We start from the raw sequence: 18,422 nt of genomic DNA, 5'->3' as shown, positions 1-18,422 counted from the left end.
TTACTGTACAGGTCTGTGGTTTACACACTGCAGATTAAAATATCTGTCTCAGTAACGAATAGACAGACGCTGGTCTCCTCCATTAATTGTCTGTCATTGTGCTGCACAATAGTAAGTCATGATGAGGAGTCCAGACACTGTCTCTTCCTCTTCATCTCCTTGGTGCGTGTTGGTGTTCAGTTTGCTGCCTGCTGTGATCTAAAACATCCACACTGATCTAAACTGAGTGACACTGATGTAAATTATCCTTCTGCCTTAATACAAAAACATGAATATCGTGCACCGTGTAGTCATTTTATAGACCGAGAGTAATTTTCCCCTTGGAGAACAATATTTTATTAAAGAAATAAAGGATTATTAACAATAATTATAATACTAAAGAAATAAATAGATGTTTATAAATAACGACTTTTTCCTAAAATACTCCTGGATCAGTGGTGTTGGAATTTTAAATCTGAAGCCTGCAGTGCACCATAGAAGCTTCGATTTATGCATGTCTTTTGATGCTTTTAGTGTTTTTGTCTTTAGTTGTAATTTTGTTGGTCATTTTCTTATATACACTAACTTTGTTGTAGTTCTATTTTGTTCAATGTGTACCATGTATATCATGTTTTATTTATGTTTCAGGGTAACAACGACATAAACCATACCTGAATAATGCAAATAAAACATCAGGCCACCAACTGTAAAAGGAAACATAAATTGAATCACATGTAGTGTGGTGCCACAGCTACTGTATTACCAAATGCACGACGCAGCACAAAATGGCAGTAAGAAATGTTCTACTAGACTTTTTTTAAATGTATTTTTTCAAAGAGAAGTCATAGGAGTCATAAAAGTTGAACTTCACATTCAGTGGCCAAGATATCATCTTGCATTTGTCATTTTTCAGTTCCTGACATTTGCAAAAGGGAACAGTCTCTATCGTCCTGACAGGAAGTCTCAGATACTGTCCAAAGACGATGCTGATGTCAGGAAACACTGGCTATGATGCAGAAACAAACATTTTAGTAGCTCTGAAGAAAACATACTCTTTATGTTCACTACAAAGATGAAAGATCTTTATCCAAATCAGAGGGCTGGCAGTGGAAGGAATGTTATCTCTAGCTTGTATCTTCAGCCTCTTTTTCTTTCATACATTTACACTCTTCCAACCCACCAGGAGTTTGCTTTTCCATGTCAAAAATCTCAGATGATCTCAGCAAGCGCTTCAAGGTAGAATCAGTAGCATTTGTCAAAGTGGTTCATAAACACACCAAAAAGACATCAGGATGTCAGATACCTACATTTTGGTAAATGTTGTTTGTTGTAACTTTTTAAATTAGCTGCTTTACAAAACACCCAAATAAGCATGTGACTGTTTATATTTAAGTAGGTCTACATGTTAATAAAATATAGTACAGAGGTCTTTTAAAGGTCCATGGTTTAAGATTTAGGGGAATTTATTGACAGAAATGGAATATAATAATATATAAATATTTTTTCATGAGTGTATAACAGATGTCATCACAGGTCCACCCAGGAAATGAGACCTGATCCAGGTTCAGACTGATGTTTCATGCAGTCAGTTAGATACAGGTCAGCTGATACCTGAGCAGATCCAAGAAGACCTGGCCGTCATCAGACAGTCCTGATCATGGTGTAAATGTTGCATGTGTGTATTGTCACTCAGCTTAGGAGGGGTCAGAAAGCAGAGGTCAGACTCATCGCAGAGACCACTGATGAGTGATGGTTACTGTAGTAAGGGTGATCAGTCAGAATTGATTCTGAATGAGTTGCTTTTGTCATCCGTCACCTTCACAGCAGGAGGCCCTCGAAACTGAAATAAGGATTGATTCGTCACCAGTGAAAATAATTGTTAGACACAATTATCTTCACAGCTGGTTGCCACTAACCAATTAACTAAATGTGCAGCTGTGTCTGTCAACTGGGTCAGGTTAGAAATTTGTCAATTCTGCATGGGTCCAGAATCAATGGGCATCATGCATGAATGATTTCTTATTTTTCTTTTATATTTGTTCTTAAGCAAAACAGTAAGAAGAAAATATGAAAATCCTCCATTGGATTCTTGAAATGTGTGCTGGCAGCCTCAGTCTCTTCTTACTCTCTTACCCCTATGTTGATCAGTAGCGTTTGACCTTAAATTGGATGCGTGTGCCAGGAAGTTTACAATTAGCTTATAGAAATGCCCCAGTATATCCTTATAAGGGCAGCAGAGTGCCGTGTCAAAGCTACAAAGCAACAAGCCACAGAAATTTGAAAGGTGAAATTAAACTCAGAAAAAAAGGGAAAAAAAAGAAGAAATGAAAAAGTACCAGGTACTGCCAAGAAACTCGTATTTCATGACTACAATATAGATTTTGTTTTGCCATTTTGAAACTGAATTAAAACGTGTTTATTGACCAGAGTCGGGAAGAGTGAAATGAGAATCAGAAAGTCCAGTAAGATTCATCCTGCCTGTGGGCTAAACTGAGGTGTTTGTCCTTCCTCCATCTCTTTCGCCATCAGTGGTATACCAGTCCGGACTATAACCTGTTTGGTCCGTACGTGGAGCACCGCAAGCTCCATCCTGACCAGCCCTTCTACATCCTCCACCCCGGCTATGTGTGGCGACTCTGGGATGTGATTCAGGGCAACACTCAGGAGAACATCCAGCCCAACCCTCCGTCGTCTGGCTTCATAGGTGAGTACACACACGTACATGCATACATACAGTCAATATGCATGCAGTGTATGTCTGTTCTCGTCTGTTTCCTCTGTACTCTTATCTCGCAATTTCCGTGCTCCTGGAGCAGATATAGGCACACATATACACACATGCTAAGAGATGATGAAATTTTTATCTTCAGCATGCACAGTGACATTATCAGCATGCAGCGTGGCTATGCTATGCACTCCAAAGCAGCACATCTGCAGGGGATGGTGGAAATGTAACCACTGTAAGCTCATCTTTGAGACTCTCCAGCATGTCAATATCTCTTTGACATGCTGGACAGGTTCTCTTTGTGTCGATGTCTGTAATTTTCAGACATTTCAATATACCTTTTCCCTCACACAGCAGTATAACAGAAAACATCCAATTATGGCACGAACATTTGCTTACCTCCGAGTGACAGGTCTTTATTATTATGTCTGATCCTCAGTATCAAGTGATATTTTCACTCCTCGTATTGATATATCAGGATTTTTTTATTGCCTCACAGAGCAATGTTAGGTTGTCACAATGTTTAAAGCTGAAGACACAAAATACACTTTGTTTTGTCAAGTTTTGTCAACAAAGTAAAACAAGCCTGTGTTTTATATTGTGTATTCATCCCTTCACTTGTTAAATGAATTATTATGTAACATAATGATCAGTGTATTATGTACAAAACAAGCCACTCACCACGTCTAGAGCCCAAGGAAACTGTACACATTTGTGTTTTCAGTTATATAATGCAGGTATATTAGCATGAAGCTATGAACTTATTTTATCACTGTAATTTAGCGCTAAATATCAAGTCTGTTATTAAATTATTTATTTAATAATTACTGTTATTCATTAATGTATTTGTTAGATATTTAATGCTTTAGTAGCAAGAGAGATGAAATGTACCATGCTAATATCATTATGGCAACATGCTCACAATGGCAATGTTAATATTCTGTTTTTTTGCTATTTGTTGGTAAGAAGAAGAATATTAGATGACATTTACCTTTTATGGCTAACTTTCCAAAGAGTTGCTTATTTACATATTCAGCAGTTACGGAGCCTCACTGTGATTCATTTGGAGTCACCCTCTCTAATGCCTGTAACTTCTAGTATGGGGAAACACCTGATGATGTGAAGTGGGCATTTGATAAGAAAAAAAAATCTGAACAGAATAAATGGAACAGACATAAGCAGGTGAAACACACTTTAACCACAGAGGTAACAGGTCACACTGTGATCTCCTGGAACTGAATCAGGCTGAAGGTGAACCAGTCCTGCTGTAATACAGCTCAGTATTCTGGTACAGTGGCAAAAATCAGTCACTGATGAGATGGACTGAATGAAAGGCAGCAGATTAAAAAAAAAAGCAAATTAAAAAAAAAGGAAAACTATTAAATTATAAGGCTTCACTGCCTGCGTTCATATTAATGAAATGAAAAGGTCAACATGAGTCTTTTGTTTCTACTCTTGTCATGTTACTCATGTAAGGCTACATGTACTGTATTTTTTTTTTTTTACCAGCTATATCACAGACACAACCCCTCTCTGTGTCCATTATTTGAAACTGTCTTCATTAGAAATTAAGGGACATCTTCTCAAAAATATTTTTTCTTTGTCACCCACCACAGAGTTATTAGGGAGTGCACATTTTCTGGTTCATTACGTTACACAGCATTCATTTGGCAGATGTTTTTTGTTCAGAATGATTTGCATGGGACGATTCCTCCTTCTGTGTGGATACCATGGCTACACGCAAAGTGCTCTGTAATTTTGTCATTTTGAAAAAAAATGCAGTCATTATGGCTTCAGGGGGTTGGAAGTGCACTGTGAATTGTTGGTACAGATGCCATTGGGGGGATTTTTCTTCCTTCTGGCACAAACACAAATCAACCTTTGTCCACCAAAACACTCTCATTTGACCAGAACAGAAGTTAAAATGTGACACCAATCTTGATGGTTAATGGTGATATGCAGCCATTTCTTATAAAAAAAATAAATCTTGTTCATCTCCCATAGAGTAGTGATTAACACAGCCTTTTCAAGATGAACAAAAGCACATGATTGCACAGCTGCTGTCAGTTTTATAAAAATATAATGTGCAGGTTTTCTGACATCTCATGATTAAACTGTTCAATTTCAAATCTCAAACAATGTCTGCTGCTGTTTTCAGCATCACTGAAAACAGATTTGGGCAGTATTTCAATTTAATGTATGTAAAATACATATTTAATTTTAAGTATTTTGTAAAAGCATGTATACGTGTATTTAAAATACTTAAAATACATTATTTAATATGCTGTTTTATTCTCATGTATTTATTTTCAAACAACAGATTGCTTGTAGTTGAATTAAATACATTTTCCATGCCTGTATTTTGTATTTGTATTTTGATACATTTGTTGAGCGAGTATTTGTGACCAGATACTTTTTCATGTATTTGTGACCATCTCTGACTGAAAAGACCGACAAGTGTGGCACACTCCTTAGACAAATGTCAGAAATATGGCACATCAGAGCCTCATGATTGTCTTTTTCTCAGTCATTGTTCATTTTGGTTTTCATACCATTCTCAAAAGAACCACCACCAACCTCTTTTAAAATACAGAAATGAACTGATTTTCTTCCACAGCAATACTATTTATTAAAACAATTAAAACCAACAATAAAATACATTAAATTACCCATCCCATACAGTCACTAAGGGGTTAGCATCCATTCACAGCTGGAACTGAATCATCAGTTTCCACACATACTCATTTGGCCTCTCGTCATCAGCATCCCATCACCACCCTGCAGTGAGAAGGTCAGCCATCGCTCTTCTACAGCGACGCAACCACAAGTCCCGTCCGTATCAACCGTGCTGCATGATGCCATGTGAACTTTTCACTCAGAATTAGATTTCAGCAGTTTGTCACCAGCACGTCTGTGTATTCCAATTCCCCGATGTTGCATCCTGTGGAGAGATCCTCTAAACCACCTGTCAGCCGTTGTGAAAAGCTCGTGCGCACACTTTTGCAAATTCCATAACTCAGCTCTGTGAGTTTGTTACATTGCAGCTGTTTCCTCAGGCACGGTTCAAGTTCCCATCAGCCATCACGTAGTGTTTTCCTGGCAAACCACCAGTCTTTGGCTGAGACCGCAAGTGTGACCAGTAATTGTTTGCCTCTCCATGATTTCAGATTTTCAATGCACGAAGAAACATGCAACAAAATCATGCAATAACCAAAGTAACTATCAAAATAGGGCACACTAACACAGAAATAAACGCAAACAAAATAAAAGCCTACCCTGCAGACAAAAAATAAAACATTTTAAGCATATACAAGTGTAAAGATAAATTCAGGATGAAGTCTTTGTGTGAGAATTTTTAGGATTCTGCAACATTTACCGTCAACGTTAAGTGATGGATACATCAATCCACTTAGACACTGATTGAAGAAGCACAAATCCATGATTGACTAGCTTTGACATTTACAGCAGCACAATGACAAACTGACTGAACAGCAACAGAGAATAGGCACTACTGCAGGTTTTTGTTGTGTAGAAAAGAAAAAAAAACAGAATACATATTTCAAAAAGGAATTAAGCCAACAAATAAAGATATTTTGAAATTGACTGGGATTATTAGTTTTTAGTGATCACATTGTAAGGGTATAAAAACAAATGTTATCATTGTAAAATGAATTAACCCTTGTAAATTTAGTGTGCACCAGCAGAGTTTGAAAATCATTGTTTAAAGAGTTTTGATGAATCACAATTTTTTTTAACATACTTCAGCTTTTACATATCTGTAGAGGTCATTGTCCAAAACATTTTTACCCTGATTCCATTGTAATTAAGAAGAAATGCACTTCTTTGATGATAACATTGGCCTGTACTTCCTTTAAAACTACAATTTTGAATTGATCAAACAATAAATATTGAAAGAAAACTATTTCCTGGACATATAAACATATAAAACGGGGGTGAGATACACTATATGGCCAAAAGTAAATGTCCACATACTGTTTTGAAGGGTTCAACATACAGGTTTCTTTTTTTTTTTTCTTCCACATGCCCGGTTGGGCAAGTGAGTAACAAATTCACTTTTAGGTACACGTTTAATTGCCCAAATGTTTTATTTATAAGCAGTTGTCAATTAACCGCAAAATTAGCTAGCATTTTCAAACTGATATACGCTGTGGTTATCAGTTTTTCAATTCCCTGCCTTGCCCTCAGTGCTCATGTTTCGTACAAGCACCGGTAAAGACCCAGAGGAGGGGTTGTCGGCAGCCCTCTTAGCTGTCATGAAAACAAGATTCTGTCGGCTCTTGTTAAGGCACTCCAGCAACATTTTTCAGAAATTTGAGCTGTCTGTTATTTTTTTATTCACCTTGCTCTCAAACTTGCAGCAAGCTCCATTTCAGCTATATCCTCTAAACTGAAGCACAAACAAACAGTTCACTTAGTTTAGTTGGGTGGCGTTAAAGTCTTTTTTCTCCTCATTTTCTTGCCTTGGCTACTTCCATCATCAGCTCAGGAAAAACTGTGTTTGATTGTTTTTTTGCTACTTTCCAGATCAGGCAAGAGAGTTGCTAGTTTTACTGGCCCATATTGTTCCGCCCTGTTGTGTACTTAAGGTCAGGAGCTGTTTTTCATGGTTTGCTTTTTAGTTCCTTTAAAGAAGGTTTTCAGAGTTTGGTGTAAAAGATCTTGACTGGCCTGCAGAGACCTCAACCCTACCAACACTTTTTGAGATGAATTTGAAGCTGACATGGCCATGAGCCAGGCCTTATCACGCAACATCTTGTCAAGTGATACCAGATGGAGATCTTGCAGTGTCATCGTCTAGGGGTTTCTCAGTGCACAGTGGTTGCTTGAGTGGCCACTAACAAACCTACCTCATTACATTTTTTCAAGGACATGTCTTACTGGACTCTACGCTCTTCTGCCATTCTCCTTAGTGGTAGGCACACAAATTCTGCATGTAACCACCCCAGTATGAAGGCCCACCCTAACGGCTTTGGGATGGTCCTACAGTGCATCCAGTTTTAGCAGTGAAAGCTGAGGAACTGCCCTCCGACTCTACTGAGCAAAGATTTTAGAGACCAAATATTTAGAGATGTTGTGTAGACTGCGAGTGCCCAACCTCTCATTGTAGCTGAATGAGAGCAAATCTATGCAGCCAGGTTCCAAAAATGTTTTGCAAACTTACTTGGAAAAGTAGATGCTGGTATGGCAGCTTATTGATACCCGTCGTTTAGGACCATATAGTGTATATAAAACATGTATTTCTCCAGACTTGTAGTACTTTTGTGTCTTGTGAATGTCAAAACAAAACTCAAGGGACACAAAAAGATTCCTGTCTGTACAAACACAAGCTCACACATTAAGCACATTTACTTTCTAAATGCGTCATGCTTTAGTCCACATTCCACAGTAGTTGACATTGTTGAGTGTTGCTGTCAAGCCGGAGCCATTCCTGTTTCTTCGTGACTGTTTCCTGTCTGGTCGTGCTGAGAATATCCTGGCTCAGGTTGTGACCTCAGGTGGGGTTGTGTGCTTGGTGGCCGGTGTGCTGCAGCACTGGTTTAGAGCATCAGTTGAGATCTGGGCAGTGCAGGCCACCGTGTTGCTGTAGACTCTGCGGTTCAGCTGGATTACCGTGGTCTTGGAGGGCATCGAAGTGTTGCCGTTCTGCGCTGACCAGTGGTCACAGTGAAACAGGATCAGGAAGCACCTGTAGAACTGAGAAAGACATGGAAGGAAAGATACTGTGAAGACAACATGCCAGCTCCAGCTCAGAGTTTTTGGAATCATCCAACGTGGACTTACCTACGTTTGACCTTCTCAGAGAGCCTGAGAGAGTGGTACAGATATGTTTGTTTGATTAGGCAGAAATCATGTCTTAGTGCACTTTCATGTCAACAGGTAGTGCCAGTTGAGAGGAGTAGATGGTCCCCTAATGGCTTTGCACTTGCAGAGAAGAGGGCATCTACCATTTACTGGTTAGTTGGACCTGAGAGGTCATTTAACACATTAGTTGAAAAAGTCTGAGTGCCTCTCTCTAAAATTTAAGTGCCTGTTTTTTTTTTTTTTTTCGTTTTTTTTTTTTTTTATCTGTTTCCAGAATATTGCAAAGCACTGAGACATGATGCCATATATGTTTCTTGTTTGTCGTTATTCTTCGGTTCAGAATTACACTCAGGAAAAACACTTTTGCTCCCATTTTTCTTTAGTTAAAGTTAAAGATCTAAGACTTCTTCTGTGCACACCTTTAAGGTTTATTTCTTTTGAATTTTGTTCACATAGCACAAGTATGCCTTGGACTGATCACAAAAGGGCCACTATAAAATGTGCAATTTTATCTTGAAACTGCACTGAACTATGGCTATTTCACACAGGGCTACAGACAACATTTTTTACCCTAGGATGGCAAAGTCATGACCCGCCATACTCTGTTATTACCCTAAACCTAAGCAACCCAACCCAATGAAGGCAACAAGTACTAACTAATCAGAGTCAGAGTAGTGTGGGTAATGACTTTGCCGTCCTGGGAAACAAAAGTGGTATCTGTTGCCCAAATTTGAGAGAAACAAACCTTTTGTGTGCACAGAAGACATCTTAGATTTTTCACTTGAACTCATGAAAAATGGAAGCAAAAAAGTGTTGCATTTATATTTTTATTGAGTGTAATCTGTACACCACAAGGCAGGTCTTGTGCTTGAACATTAATGGGACCCATTATTGAAGACAAATGCTGTTAATAAAATTGGATATGAGTACCTTTGTTATGCAGCTTTCATGCAAACATGCCCATTACTTTAGCACCATTTGCTGATTCTAGATGTGTATATGTGCAAATGTGGAAAGCAGTGTAAAGTAAAGTGAGCAAGAGTAAATTTTAATTTAAAGTACAAGAATATCTAATTAGAGTGAAACTTTCCCCCCAAAAAACATGTTTTCATTGCTTTTGTAGGACTGTGTTGTAAAGGCTTATGAGACATACTGTAAACTGGTCTGATGCAAATCATGGCAGGTGAGATTTAATTTACAATTCATCTGTTTTTTTTGGTTGAGAAAATTAGTTCTGGAAAGGACAACATCTGTGGTAAAACCTCTGGAGAAAACCATGTGTTTGTAGGTCAATAGGCTTACAAACACACTATAAAGAAAAGACTACAGCAAAGTAATGCAGCACATGGTAAAATGCTACACTTACATATCCTGCAGGAAGGATTTTGCTTGGTTATTTGTGATGATTGTTATCATGCTGAGAACACCAATAGAGGAGGAGGAGAGCTGCGAGAAGAATAACAATGACCAGAGAGAAAATGATAGAAACCGGCAGCGATGTACAAAGCAAGGTGGAATGAAAAACAACAAAAGGTAACCAAATGTATGCAGGAGCTGGCCGCTCTCTGTGTTGGGCAACATGTCACAATGTATTAAAGACATCATGCAGAGCATGCTGAGGCAGGCAAACTCACCACCTTCATATATTATGTATTCAGTTCTATTTTTATCTTTATCTAAAGTAGGGCTTTTGCTGAGCGTGCTCTTTTTCTTCACAATTTAACATCACATTGACACTTACAATCAAACTTGCTCCTGAGAACTGCAGAGTGTAACTGCAAAGCCCGGCTTTTGACACTATGCAGATCTAACTGATAAATGCTTTTCTCAAAGGAGCATGTGCAGCAGATACTGGGGAAGACTATTACACCTTTACTTTCCCTAATGAGACTTGCCCTACTTAGAGTGCATTACAGTATCAATGTGTACTAATAATACTAGCCTATATGTGGACATGTACAGTACATGTACAGTGAGCTGTAAACCATACTGATTCATACTGTAACGATACAGTTGATGTACTAGTCAAATGTGTATTCAATGCAGTACCTCAAAATTTAATGAGACTTCATGTTAGCTCATGCAAAACACACAAGTCATATGGCCTCGGCTGTTATCAGCTGTCAGCATGATTGAATCATTTCTAATTAGTCACACACCAATCACAGCCCATTCTCACACCAAGGTGAAATATTTAACACTTGGTGCACCCTCAAAAAAAACAAGCCCCTTAAGCTCCCTCATACACATTTTTGTGTATATCCAAATAAATATAAAAATAAACATATTAAGAATGTATTTTTTCTTTGTTTTTTGCTTTTTCTTTTTTCCAACTCCAGTTTTAATCATAAAAATCATTTCCATCATCAGTTTCAGAATTTTAACCCTTTAAATGCCAGTTTGTTTACAAGATGCCCCTGTTTTTTAAAATGAAAAATACACAATAAATGAATTAAAATTAATATACTAAATGCAAAGTGGATTTTTTGAGGGGGGTTTATTACAGTCTAGTATATGTCAATAATTAACAACAACACTGACTTTGATGCATGGGTATTTTTTTGTGCAGGGTCAGATTTATAAATGACTCCTATTAAACTCCCTCGTACACATTTTTGTGTATATTCATATGAATTTAAATATAAGTATAATAAGAATGAATCTTTCCAATTTTTTTTTCTTTTCCATAGCGTGACAATCTGAACTGCCATATTGTTTTAACTGCCATATTACCCACATTTGTTGCCATTTTTCTGTCACTATTTTGTATCAAATGTATCTACACTATTACTTATCTACTGTAAGTAGAAAGATTGTTAATCCTGTCTACTATGCTGTTATACAGTAGGTAGACTGTTTCTCTATCAGTGGCCATCAGACCACTTACTGAACAAATCTGTGATATGGACAGTGATTCAGTCTGGAAGCAGGCTGCAGATGCTGCTTCATATTGAACAGGAGATATGAGAGCGCTATTGATCTTCTTATCTAACTCTCAGCAAGATTATTCCATTAACCCCCAACTTCTCCAGAGGATCAGACTGTGATTGCACTCGGAAGCTTTTCCACTGTGAGCATGTAACTGAGTGAATGTGAACAGAAACTTCAGAAAAAGACTTTTAGAGGCTGGCAATCTTGGAACTCATCAGTTATTGCCTGATGACGGTTTAGCCTCTGAGTAGTCTGACTCACCGGATGTAGACTGTGGATATACGGTAAGCCTGCTACTTGCTGCCTGTTTCAGGCAGCATCCACTATCTGGGGAGAAAGGGACAATGTTTCAAGGCTTCCAGTGTAGCTAGTGGATATTAGGGCCAAGACTTCATCTTCTGTGCACTGGTTGTTTGTTTGTTTATGGAGATTAGGTAGCTGCCAATAAACAGTCTCAAGTTGCTAATCAGACTACAGATATGTGCAAGTGATACATTTTAAAAAAATTGAAAAAGCTAAATTGTGGTGGCTTGTTAGCTCAGTTGGTAGAGAGTTTGCCCAATGTGCTGATGTGAGTCCTCTGCATCCTCCATGGGTTTGACTCCCCCCTATAGCTCATTGCTGTATGTCATTCCCTACTCTCTCTCCTCCTATCCTGTCATATCTTCAGCTGTCCTGCCAATTAAAGGCATTAAAGCCCAAAAGAACAGTTCAAAGAAAAAAAAAGCTAAATAACTTCTTTTTCTTTCTACACAGACCTGAATGTAACTGAAGCCCACTGAAACCTTATTGGTCAAACAACTGCAAACAGAAAACCAGAACCAAAATTCATGCATATGCGCAAGATGCCAGCCATTTTTTGGTGATGTTATTTATCTTAGGAACATGTTGACATAGTTTTCAAACTTTCAAACAAATTTCTTGGACTTGAGGATGAACTGATTAGATGTTGGTGGTCAAAAGCCACTAGTTCAAAGTCACTGTGACCTCACATCATAATTCTGACAAAATTTCTGACCCAAATATATAAAAGGATAAAATGATGAAGAGATGACATTTTATAACCAAAAGATCAAAGGGCAGCGTCACTGTAAAAAATATTCTCTCAGCGAAGACACCATGTGAATCCAGTGAAATTATTTACCAGAATCATACATGTTAATATAAAATACATATGTTAACTCTTAATATATTATAATAACCGGAGCTTGACTGGTTGTTGGAGGCATACAATGGCAGGGAGGTAATTCTATTTTTTTTTTTTAACCCTACCTGGTTTGCAGTTGTGAGTATCAACATGTTTTAGGGTACATCAAGGAATATCTGTCAATATGAATAGCTGAACTTCTCCCTTTCTCTGTTGCCATTGCAGGCATCCTCCTGATGATGGCGTTGTGTGAACAGGTGCATGTGTACGAGTACATTCCCTCCATGAGGCAGACGGACCTGTGCCACTACCACGAGCGTTATTATGACGCTGCCTGTACTCTGGGTGCCTACCATCCCCTCCTGTATGAGAAGAGCCTGATCCAGCGGATCAACACGGGCCCCGAGAGTGACCTGAGGAGGAAGGGACGGGTCACTCTTCCAGGCTTCAGCACCGTTAACTGTGACATCTGAGATATGAAAGCTGACCCTCTGAGTCCGAACATAACACACACACACTGGCCTTTTCTGGCTGACTAAGGGAGAGGTGCAATAAAGCCACTGGAGACAAGGAGGCTGGAGCTTAGAAGTTTCAAATTACACCCATGAAGAACATAAGCCATAGCCCTCCAGGGAGGGATCACTGTGGAGGCTTTTGAAAGAACTTGTCTTCATTAAGATGGTTTACTAGACCAGAGACTAGCAGCAAGAGCCTCCAAGACGGAGCGTGAAAAGACGTTTCTCTCTGCTTTAGCTGAGCCACGTTAGCTGTGGAGCTGACTAGGGTAGCAACAGATCAGTGTTTTTAGATAGACAAGTGAATTTTCAATAACTGAGCGTGTTTCAATGGTGTAAACTCTGTGTTTTTCGATAGTATGGGTGGTTCTCCACTAAAGGAAATGCCACTGTTTATAACAGTGGATATTTGTGAGTTTTTTTTTTCTTTTTTACTGGTCCAAAGGGTTGTGAATAAGCAAAGAAGTCATCCACGCTGAATGTCTCACAAATATACGCACACATTTACAGAAATATCTTACTGTACATTTCATCACGATGCAGCAGGTGTTCCTGTCTGACATTCCTCTGATATCTTTTGACATCAGAAGTTGTATTTTGTGTCGTCATGGGGGGTTTATTTTACACAACTGATGTTTTTAAGCTTAAATTGCTATCCCGTGCATGCCAGCTCACCACCAGTTTCTCACTCCTTATTCACATGTTTAGGATGATTCCTCGGTCGCAGTTAACAGCCCACAGGACAGAAATCACTGGTAGTCCCTTTTGGAGTCATCCTACCTGTAGTAACGTTTTTTTTACTAATTAAATCAAAGTTAATGGGGCCAAAATGGATCTTAAGAACAAACCGGTGCTCAGAACAGCCGTAACCCTGTGCCTAGTGGTCAGCTGAACACTTCCCTTGGGTTGCCTTGTGACTGTTCAGATACATGCAGTACACACTGTGGCAGGACTGCAGTAATTGCCGTGTTCAATTGCCGTGACAAGTGTTGAGCAGTTGATATTGCTGAAGTGAGCCGCATCAGGGGATTCTTCTGCTCTGCACTCAGCGATCACCAGCCCCTGTTTTTTGACAGTTCACTCTTTTATTGAATGTAATTTTACCACTGTGTGTAATGGCCAAACCCTCTCTGGAGCTCCACTGCAGTATGGTGTCTGTCTGCATTTGTGCAAGGTTCTTTGTTTTATCTTTGTCACGTAACAGCATGAAGCTCATTTCCTACCACTATAAGTGTCTCATATTGTCTGAATCCTCTTAATATTGGTCCCTACCTGTCCACAGCTCAGAGTGGAGCCCATTTATTAAAGAGGAATTTGAACCGCTAATATCATCAGATTTGGTTTGTCTCCGGGTGGGATGATTTTTATGTTTACAGTCAAGTCTGTGCCATGTCTGCAGCAAGCTTTGGAGGTATTAATTCAGCGTGGAGTGGTGATTTTTTGCTGCAGACATTTAGTCAGAAAAGTCTTGCCTAAAACAGAGATTTTTATCGCTAAGTGTGCTATTCTAAAAAAAATGTTCTTTTGCCATTGATTGTGGTTCGTGAAAAGATGTGAAAACTTGTCACAGAAATGTTGCTCTGAATAGTCTGATGTATGTCAAATTAGATGGTTCTCTTGTAGTAGTTTGTAGATGATTTTGGGGCTACGCTTGTTGAGTAGGGCTGGGTATCATTCAAAATATGTTAGTATCACTACAAACGTGTTCTGTGCTGATTCTGAAACATCAATAACATTTTTTTTTAAACTGTCTTTTGTACAAAAAAATAAACATTTTTTATACATGATCAAAGGAAAGAGACCAAGGTACCAAGTATTTGGTTCCAGTTTTCAATACTTAACAAACAGGGTCAGCAATATTCATAAAATCTAATATGTTATTTTGTATTACAACATTGATATATATACTGTAATTATGGTCTAATACATCTAAAACAATGGTCCTGCAATAGATTCATTGGGGAAAAAAAAGGGAGTGGATTAAATATTACTCGGATATATCACTATAAGGGAGTATGACTCAAACTGCAGCCTTCAGAATGACCACAGAGTTGAATCAGTGGCTCTCTAAAACAATTTCATCATGACCTTCTTCAAGGGGGGATTTATTACAGGGCTGCAGCATTGGATGACATTAAGCAAAGTGGAGCTCATGAAGTGGTAACTGAGCACATGTATAAATGAAATAAACAGATGAGAATGACTAATTCAGTGAATTACATACGTGACAAAGATGTTTCATCACATTGATGCAAAGTCCTGTAAATCTAATATTGTCATAAAGCAGTTCTAATTGATTTGCAGCTGCCTCTGTAGAAATCGTATGGAAATATATAAGTTGGTCTTGTGCTATATACACACATATATAGACTATGGTTGTATTGCCCACCCCTACTTTACAGTTTTTTGCTAAAAATGCAAAAAGTAGTGAGGTTTGATACCCAGCCCTAGTTTTAGGTGTATTGCTTGGCATGTCATTAGAAGAGTTTGGGAACAAGGAATGCAGTATTGTGACTGTTAGAGGACTGCAACAGAGGTTTTAAAAAAACAGACCGTTTTTGAAGCTTGAGGAGATTTGTCATTCATTTTCAGTCATGCAGGTTCTCGGCTCTGCTGTAGGTTTTATGTTTCTCTGTTGAGACAAACGATCAGTTGTTTTATTGCTTGTGATTGTAACACACTGAAGGTGCAAAAACCCTGAACTTATTGTACATGTATATTTCTGATAGAGTTACTTTTCAATGCACAGAGCATGCAAAATCAGGATCAGGGCTAAGAGTCTTAAACTGTCTGTGCTGTACCGTGCTGCAAGTAGACACCATTGTCATTAATGTTGTGAGAGGAGATTGTGCTCCAAGGTTTTTATTTTATTTCTTAAGCGGTGTTTTACAGATTTTAGTGCATGCTTGTGGACAGGGAAGTCACATCCAGCTGCGGTGCGGCTATTAGTAAGTTCCCTGGGAGCACTTGATTGAGTGCAAAGCCTTCTGGCAACTTCATGTTCACGACTTGACATTGTGCCAAACTCCATTTTTAGTTACATCTCAGCAGGGTGGGTTGAGTGTGGGATGAGGACTCAGAGTGAGAGCAGCACTTCTAAGGTGCTGTTGCTTCTCTCTGGGATGCTTAATGTGGAATTTAATTTAATTTTCAATCCTCCTCAAGCCAACAATTTTATTGCCAGTATTAAATACAGGACACTGTACTGAACCTTTAATGTTTGACCAGTGGTGAAGTGTTGAGATGAGAGAGCATATTTACAGATCCTGTTTATTACATTTTGCCCTTTCAGCCTCTGCGCTCTTTTTTCTCGAGACCTGTTCATGTCTTGTTTTTACTCAGAATTGTGGGAATTGCTGCACCACACTGCCTCTAAAGGATTGTTCAACATTTAAAGGAGAAATATGTAATATATTTACTGTAATAAATCATAAAATGAGCATGACATGTCATCAGAAATGATGGGGACATGCCTAGTTGTCTCTGACAATGATGCTACAGCCAGTGTCCTCCTTTGGAATTTCCATTCAGGCCCATAACTTGTGTTATTGTTTGCCCATTTCATGTTAATTAGAGTTCATGTTAATGCTGAATGTTTGCCAAATGAATAAGCGTTGGTTCTTGAGAAATAAGAAATCATTAAAAATCTTTTAGAAGCAGTAGGTGTTTATAACAATTAAATTGTGCAATATGTTCATGGAGTCTGGCAGGCTGGACAGGCGGTCGCTCAACTCCAACTCTGGAGTGTATATTTTCAGAGCAGTGCGTTTTTGTTTTCAGGATAATAGGCGTACCTTTATATTGACAGACAACGGTTTGTTATAAACAGCGTAGAGTGTAGGACTCATGGCTTGTTATTGTCAGTTTAAAATGTTGCACTCGTCTTGCAGCTTGTCTGAGCTTTCTTGCGTCTGGGGAGGAGAGGGCGGGGGACACAACTCGCTTCAACCATATATCATATATTAAATACCTATTTAAGAGTACTAATAATAAGTACTAATTTTTGGACATGCAGTTGTTACATATTGCTCCTTTAAGTTTTATATTTCCCTCCTGCAGTATTCCTGAAAAGAGGAAGAGAAAAGGAAGCATCCATGACTGACTGAATATGAGTGAAGGTCCTGTTTCACTTTCTACAGCCTTAGGGTGTTTTCTTCTTGACTTTGATTTGTCAGTGAATTCTCTTCTTTTTACACTTGAATTGATATTTAAATAGACCATTTGTATGATTTCAGCTGTTGTACTTTGTCTTTTTTTACTGTGTAAATAAAGCTGTTGTACATGTCAAACTGTCGATGACTCACCTGTTTATTCATGAGTATATAGATGAGAGGGTTGATGACGGTGCTGCTCTTGGCCAGCAGCGAGGGCACCACGCTGGCCACAGGACTAATGATGTTGGGTGGGCCAAACGTCGCCATCATGGCCACGACACCGTAAGGCATCCAGCACAACAGGTAGCAGGCCGCTGTGGTCAGAACCATGAACAGTATGTGGTACTCTCGCCTGCGGGCAGCAGTCTTTCGGATCTTCCCCACCTGTGGAGTCAGAGAGGGTTGATGAAGCAAGAGCAAAACAGTCAAATTGAGATCATTCGTTGGTTTAGATCTCGTGTTCTTGAAGCACCCTTCACTTAAAAAACTTTCTGTTAAAAGCATGACAGCATTGATTAATTCCGACTGTCTAGGCAGGCTGGTGGTTTCCTTTAATTTCAGTTTCAGTGTGAAAATGAACATAAACCTTGACAACATCAAAAATAAATGTTGTTTCATTATAAAGTCTCCATTTGTGTATTCAGTGATGCTCAAAGATTATCTGATTTCATGAGCTATGTTGTCTCTGTCATGCAACAGTAATACAAAAGTGAAATAAAAATAAAGACAATGGTTTGTTTATTGTGATGCGCTTACAATGGTGAAACTGAATTTGGCATTGGCTGCATAAATGGAAGAAAATTTACATAAATCATCAAACAAAGAAACAAAAACGTAATACTCCCACACTGCTTCAGTACCTTTTCTCATTCTTCCTCTGTCACACAGACATGACAATGTTTCATCCATAGATGGTCTTCCCCAGGAAGAGAGGAAGATAAATGAGAAGACTGTGCAGGTAAATGCTACTTAGTACCTAAAAAGAATTTAGTTGTGTGCGTGTGTGTCTTTTACTTAAAAATGGATACAGAACATAAAGGGGCAGTTCACTTGAAATATAAAAAGATGTTTTCCTCCTACCTGTGGTGCTGTTTATCTATCTAGATTGTTTTGTGAGTTGCAGAGCTTTGGAGACATTGGCGGTAGAC

At 38.7% G+C, this 18,422-nt stretch overlaps 2 protein-coding genes across 2 annotated transcripts in view; one reads left to right on the top strand and one right to left on the bottom strand.

Annotated features, from left to right (window-relative positions):
* The window catches only part of st6gal2a (ST6 beta-galactosamide alpha-2,6-sialyltranferase 2a), a 64,861-nt gene extending 49,834 nt beyond the window's left edge, over positions 1-15,027 (top strand). Inside the window, exons 6-7 of the mRNA XM_084724754.1 lie at positions 2,509-2,683; positions 12,831-15,027. Of these exons, the coding sequence (XP_084580880.1) occupies positions 2,509-2,683; positions 12,831-13,078 (423 nt within the window). The 3' untranslated portion in view covers positions 13,079-15,027. The remainder of the gene's footprint in view (positions 1-2,508; positions 2,684-12,830) is intronic.
* tmtops2b (teleost multiple tissue opsin 2b) overlaps positions 7,453-18,422 on the bottom strand; it is a 42,560-nt gene continuing 31,590 nt past the window's right edge. Inside the window, exons 3-4 of the mRNA XM_084724755.1 lie at positions 17,425-17,658; positions 7,453-8,419 (exon numbers count right to left, since the gene is read on the bottom strand). Of these exons, the coding sequence (XP_084580881.1) occupies positions 8,204-8,419; positions 17,425-17,658 (450 nt within the window). The 3' untranslated portion in view covers positions 7,453-8,203. The remainder of the gene's footprint in view (positions 8,420-17,424; positions 17,659-18,422) is intronic.

This window comes from Lutjanus erythropterus, chromosome 8 (assembly GCF_056507025.1).
Source record: "Lutjanus erythropterus isolate fLutEry1 chromosome 8, fLutEry1.hap2, whole genome shotgun sequence".
NCBI lineage: Eukaryota > Metazoa > Chordata > Actinopteri > Lutjaniformes > Lutjanidae > Lutjanus > Lutjanus erythropterus.
The sequence above is the reverse complement of the archived record's forward strand: the minus strand, read 5'-3'. Positions and strand labels throughout refer to the sequence as shown.